The sequence below is a fragment of the Microtus ochrogaster genome, unplaced genomic scaffold, assembly GCF_000317375.1.
Source record: "Microtus ochrogaster isolate Prairie Vole_2 unplaced genomic scaffold, MicOch1.0 UNK19, whole genome shotgun sequence".
Taxonomy (NCBI): domain Eukaryota; kingdom Metazoa; phylum Chordata; class Mammalia; order Rodentia; family Cricetidae; genus Microtus; species Microtus ochrogaster.
The window spans coordinates 4912063-4918328 of NW_004949117.1; the positions used below are offsets into that span (position 1 = coordinate 4912063).

Consider the following 6266-nt stretch of genomic DNA (forward strand, 5'->3'; position numbering starts at 1 on the left):
GGGCACGGGAAGCAGGAAGGGGACACAGGAAGCAGGAAGGGGCACAGGAAGCAGGAAGGGGGAACAGGAAGGAGGAACAGGAAGCAGGAAGGGGGCACAGGCAGCAGGAAGGGGGCACAGGAAGAGAACTGTGTACCAAAGATAAAAGAAGTGTAAAGATTTATTTTTTTTCCCATACTGCTATGTTGGAGGAAAGATGTGACCTTACTTAATTGTGGTTATCTTTAAGGGGGACCTGGATGACAAAGGCAAGTTGAGAAGAGAGCCTTTATGCGGCATTCCTTTTGGTATATTTTAAATTTTTAATCACATGAACAATTGCTTATTCAAAAACTAAATCATATAACTGCGATAACAACAATAATAAAAATGATTAGCTGTAAAATTATGTTAATATAGGATTATAGTAATATAATTATATGTTAACTGCAATACTTTTGTAGCTATACACACCAATAACTTACTATAATATAAACACTGGAAAAAACAAATAATAAAGCAAGTGGACCTGAAGCCAGCTACTGGCTGGGTAGCTGCAGCTTGGAGCCTCTATTCGCCTATATAACTAAAGAGCATCTATTATCCCTACACTAACTATAGGCACAGCACATAGGGGAGTAGGTGACTGCCGTTTTCACCAGTTTGGGACCCTTCTGTGGGTGGAGGGCCAAAGCCATGGGGATATTGGGACAGATGAGCAAGGAGACAGTGGGATGCCCTGGGCTAAGCTAGGCAGACTGTGCCCTTGAAAGGTGCTGTGCCTAATTCTGTACTAGCTCCCCTCCCCACCCCCAAAGAGCAGGTTCTGCTCCAGAGCTGAGTCTCTGGCTTCCTCTTGGCTTCTGTTACTTGGGCCACCACAGGATAAACACTGGACTTACACAGTCCTAGAATTTGGTCCTGGCCAGGTCATTGGGGGGTTTCTTGGGTTGGCCTTGTTTGAGAAGCCCTAGGCCTTAAAACTCTTTCCCCGTGGTCTAGCTTCTCCTGTCCACTCACATGGGAATCCCACTGTGGAGCGGGGTGACCGCTGCTCCGGGGTGAGCCAGGGTTACCACAGCATCCCACTCTTCTCAGATCCCAGGAAAGAGGAGCAGTCATGGGACAAAGAAGTGGTTAGCTCTTCCCCTAGCTTTTCTGCTGGGTGACGGTGGGGCTGGGGCTGTCAGAGCTAAGTGAGCAGGGCTGGGGCAGCCTGTGTCACCTACACATGCAGTCTTTTCTCCCTGTGACTCCTCTTTTAAACGAGAGAAAATCAAGCCCAGAAATAGAAAGGTTGCAGTGTGCGCTTCAACGAGAACCCTTGTCTTCCAGCGGATCTCAGTAGGCTCCCTCCGCACTTGAGGACCTGAAACCACAGACATAGCAGAGAGAAGAAAACATCCCCGAATGTTATCTATCGTCCCTTTACTGAAGGCACCAGTCGCTTTCTCTAGAGATGGAAAAACATCTTGCCAGGAGGCAGAGACTATGGAAAACTGCTAACAAATCGCCACTGCTTGCTATTAAAAGGATCGATAAGATAAGGCTAAGAAAAATGACTGAGGGAGGCCTCACATTTTGAGTATTAATGGGGGGACAAGGCACCTGGCATCCGGGAACTGGCTGGGCCAGTCTCTGGCTGGGCCAGGGCATGCCATTCACCTCCTCCTGCATAAACCCCAGCAGCTTCACTCATTGCCTTCAGGCCTGAGTTATGGATACTAGTCTGGAGAAAGCAAATTACTTTGGGAGAACCAGGTATCAGAGAAGCTGCTCTCTTTATCTTAGCAACGTTGAAAATTTTATTTACAAGGGTTTTCACGGGGTGTCGTTAGGATGGGGTGTGTATTTATAGGGGCTGTGCCAAGCCAGAAAAGCACCCAGGCATGCAGATGACTCCATGCTATTGCAGTCCTGCCCTGGTGCCCTGGACAGTGCTTGACTGGACATCTTGTTCTTGGAGTGCCTCTCGACACCTCAGCCGATGGTCCTGAGGAGGACAGGCAGATCCCACAGTCAAGTGGGCACTTTAGGGGAAGTGAAGCGGGCTCTTCTGCCTATTGACCTCTCCCCAAAAGGCTGACCTTCCGTCACCCAAGAGGAGGGCACCAGGCATCCACAGCTGAGCTTTGACTTACAAATTTCTGTCCCTCTTCTCACCTTTATGGCTGCCAGCTGTGCAGCTGTAGCAACAGGGAGGCCTCTAGGGAGATCCAGGGAGTCTCCTTATGGAGAGTTCGGCTTGCCTCGCCTTTGTCCACAGGACTTCCTGCTCTTGGGCCCTTCCATATACTACAACTTCCCACGCAAGCATCTCTGAACTTGTAGACGCTCCCTCATTTACCTCCTCAGGAATCACTTCAGAGATTCCACCGCCCCTGTAAAAAGCAAGTCTCGAAGGCAGAGGTTGCCTGAGAGGGCTGGCTGAAGGTGTCCAGTGTCACGGGTGGCAGCTCCGGTCAGGGATTTAAGAGTCTGGACCTTATGCCAATGCAAGCTGTCTTTGGACAAATGGTTTAGGCTTTCTGATGGCTCCTCAGTTTTCTGCCCCACGTGCCCTTTAATGCTCCACTCTCTTCTGCTCCAGGGAGCTCTGGTTTTGCTAAGTTTTGGAAGTTTGCATTCAGGGAAGTTGGGACCTGAGGGAACTGTGACTCCAGAAAACCCCAATCCAAACACTCCTTACATCTACCCAGAATCAGCCTTATCTGCCTGGAACAGCTCCTCTGTGTTCCTGACTCAGGAAAATCAACTTGATGCTACTGCCAGAAACTGAGCAGAACCACAGGAGGCAAGGGGCCTGGATAGCAGAAGGCTTCAGGGCTAGCCGACTCCAAGGGGGCTGGCATACAGACAAGAAGTGGCTGATCCGGGTGCCCATCCTTGCGGACTGAGGCCAGCCTTCCTCTTTTCAGGTCTTGTATCAGCTTGCTAAGGTCATTTGCAGCCCGCACCTCTTCTGTGCTCTTAGACTTTCAACTGGCGTTTCTATTCTGCCGAGCAGCCAGAAACAAAGGCCACTGAAAACAGGCTACAAAACACATTTTTTTAAAATGCAAAAGGGTACCGCCAGAAACAGCTGTGTCCTCTTACCTGGGACCTAGCTTGGTGGGGATAGATAGAATCTGTCTTCTCACAAGGAGACTTAAACTGTCAGCAAGGTACAGACTCGGGCTTGGCCTAGGGTCTCCTTGCCTGCCAATGGACACAAGTGTTGGTCTGGGAGGTTCCTCGCCTGAATATCTTTAGGGGACCTGTCGTCCTTAGTTGGCCTGAAGGTGGCAGCTCTTTCCAGGTCTGCAATGCACTGAGAATCTGCTTTTCTGAAGCCCTTCAAAGTAGGCCAGCTTCCCTCTCCCTGCCTGGACCGCATCCAGCATAGGCAGATTATGAAACAGCCTCACTTCTGTTTTCAGAGATTTGTTGGGAGAACCCAGCCTGCAGCCCACTGCTCCTGAGCTGGGCTGCTGGCACAGAGCGGGCCTGGAAGCAGGGCAGGCCTCTGAAGGGCAGCATAGGATTCTGGGCAAGCCCCAGGAGTCCAGTTGCTGTGATATAAATGCACACTGGGGTACTTGCAAGGCCTGTGGCCTTGGCCCAGAGTACAAACCCGTCTGAGGAAAACTGGAGTAGCCACGACTTTCTCTCTGCCTCCCTGGCCTTCCATCTTCCTCCTGAACTGGTCAAATTGCTGAGTCACTAGGCCAAGTGACTTGGAATAGTATAGGTGAAGCCCGTGAAATGATGGAGGCACCTAGAGGGCCAGCAAAAATTCAAAGCTGGTGTCCAGTGTAGCAGGAGTTGATAGCCTCAGACCACACCGTGAGATGTCGTGTGCACCGCTGCCGAGCATGCTGGGACTTCAGCTCCAGCCTCCACACCCTGGCATATCCCAGGAGTGTCTGATAAAGACGAAAACAATTTTGGCTAAGGTTGATGTAGTTATGTGGCCATCATCCTTCCAGGGAATTTTGCCTACTTGTTGGTTTAATGAAAATGGCCCTTGCACTGCTGCTATTCAATGACGAAGGCTGAAGCCGAGGCACACAGAGTGCACACCAATTGTCCAAGGCCGTGCAGCAAATTAGCGCTTCTAAGGTTCATATGATGTGGGAATGATTTCTTATTAATAAAGAAACTGCCTAGGCCCATTTCATAGGCCAACCCTTAGGTAGGCGGAGAAAACAGAACAGTATGCTGGGAGAAAGAAGCTGAGTCAGTGAGTCGCCATGATTCCCCCACTCCAGACAGATGCAGGTTAAGATCATTCCTGGTAAGCCAGCTAGTAAACCACACAGAATAATAGAAATGGGTTAGATCAATATGTAAGAGCTAGCCAATAAGAGGCTGAAACTATTGGGGCCAGGCAGTGTTTAAAAGAATACAGTTTCCGTGTAATTATTTCGGGGCATAAGCTAAGCTAGCCATGTGGGCACCCTCTAGGTGCCTCCATCATTTCACGGGCTTCACCTATACTATTCCGGGGACTCAGCTCCGCCGCTCTTATTTCAACAAGGTTCAAACCAAGGCAATCTCTAACCAGGCTCAAGAACTGAACAATGGTGATTGTTAACGATACAGTGAGCCTTGCCTTCCACACAGACAAGACACAGCGTCTCAGACAGGCAGGTTTCTGTACGAGCACAGCATGTCATGCAAGCATTAGCCCAAAAGGAGAACTCTGGGGTCCAAGGGACAGCTGCACAGAGCTATGGGAAGCCACGTTGGGGCGGGGAGAGGCAGAACAAATGAGTCCGTATTGAATTCATTCCCAAGGTGCCAGGCCTCTCTTGGGCCCCTTCCTCGACACCTTGGCTCTGCCATTTCATCTCCAGCCCCTAAATGAGTCGGTGCAGCCCCTAACAAGACAGCAGACCCCGGAGGAATTCCAGCAGTGGAATAACGGGTGCACAGTGCCCGGCGGGAACTGCACAAACATTTGGATGGAAATTAAGCAGAAGAAGAGATGGATCGGAATGGACTTTGGAGACTTTTTTTTTTCCATTCTGTAGATTGCTTTTCAAGGGGAAAAGTAAACAGTAATAGAAAACAATTGTTCAAGGAGGGAGAGACTCTGGCTTCCTGCTCCGAACCTGACTTTCTGCCTCCCACAGCTTCATCAGTCTTGAAGCTCGGAGTCCTGGCCTGGGTGTGTAGGGCGGGGGCTGACAGAAATGCGCATCTACACCAATAACCTTTTCTGAGCTGGAGTACACAGGGTGCCTGGGGGTGAGAGTAGCCATAGCCGTATTGCCTCCACTATGAAGTTAGAACCACTAACTGCTGCCTGCAACATTCTCAGCTATCCCCGGGGCTTTTTAAAAAATCTCCAGCTTTTCCAGAGTTTCTGTGTGGAAGGGGCATCCTAGCATCCTCCTCCCGCACAGCCAAGCAGCCATTTTATTCCTTAGCCTACCCCCTGCCACCCATCCTCGTCCTTTCCCTCACCCACCGCCATTCAGTTCCCATCTCAGCATCTGCCCGTTAACGATTCCTGGGTGATTCCTGGTGCCTGAGGAGGTTGGAGTCTCATAACTGTATTAAGACCATTTGACAGGACCAAGCCTTCTGTCTTCTATTTCTGTCTGGTTCAACATCTACCAGGCCATGTTAATGTCTGGAATAAATGTGAGGGAGAGGATCCATCAAGGTTTTCTGGAAGCAGGAGACAGCACAGGATGTCAAGAGCCTTGTATTCATATCTATAAGGAGATTTATGACTTATGCTCTTGACTAATAAGAAGCCTGCCCAGACCTAGATGAACCAAAAAATCCTTTTTTTGGGGGGTGGGGGTGTTTTCTGACTTGGAGTTAAATTTATTGCATTCAATATTTTATCTCAGTACCAACTCATAAGGCTAAATGGAGCTCAGATGACATCTCTCCTGCTCTGGCTCTCTCCTTGAACCCCTGCTCTGTCTTGGCCTGACCCAGGACATTTATGTTGTTAGATATGAAAAGGTTAGTGCAGGAAGTCAGGACTCCTGGGTGGAGGGTTTGACAGGCATGTTAGCCATTTAGTCAGGCCATCTGCCTTGGCTCAAGAATTGAACCTAACTTCGCTGCATCCCAGCCACCATCGACTCTGCCCTTAGGGTTAGCTGTGAGTCACAGAAGCGTTAGGACTGCCACGGAGGACACGGAACAAGCAGGGTTAGCTGTGGGTCTCACTGCCACGGAGGACATGGAACAAGCAGGGTTAGCTGTGAGTCACAGAAGCGTTGGGTCTCACTGCCACGGAGGACACGGAACAAGCAGGGTTAGCTGTGGGTCTCACTGCCACG

At 49.9% G+C, this 6266-nt stretch overlaps 1 protein-coding gene across 1 annotated transcript in view; it reads right to left on the reverse strand.

The window, feature by feature from the left end:
• Dcstamp (dendrocyte expressed seven transmembrane protein) overlaps positions 1–5225 on the reverse strand; it is a 25059-nt gene extending 19834 nt beyond the window's left edge. The window contains exon 1 of the mRNA XM_013353910.1: positions 5076–5225. Within this exon, the coding sequence (XP_013209364.1) occupies positions 5076–5225 (150 nt within the window). The remainder of the gene's footprint in view (positions 1–5075) is intronic.
• Positions 5226–6266: the final 1041 nt, after the last annotated feature.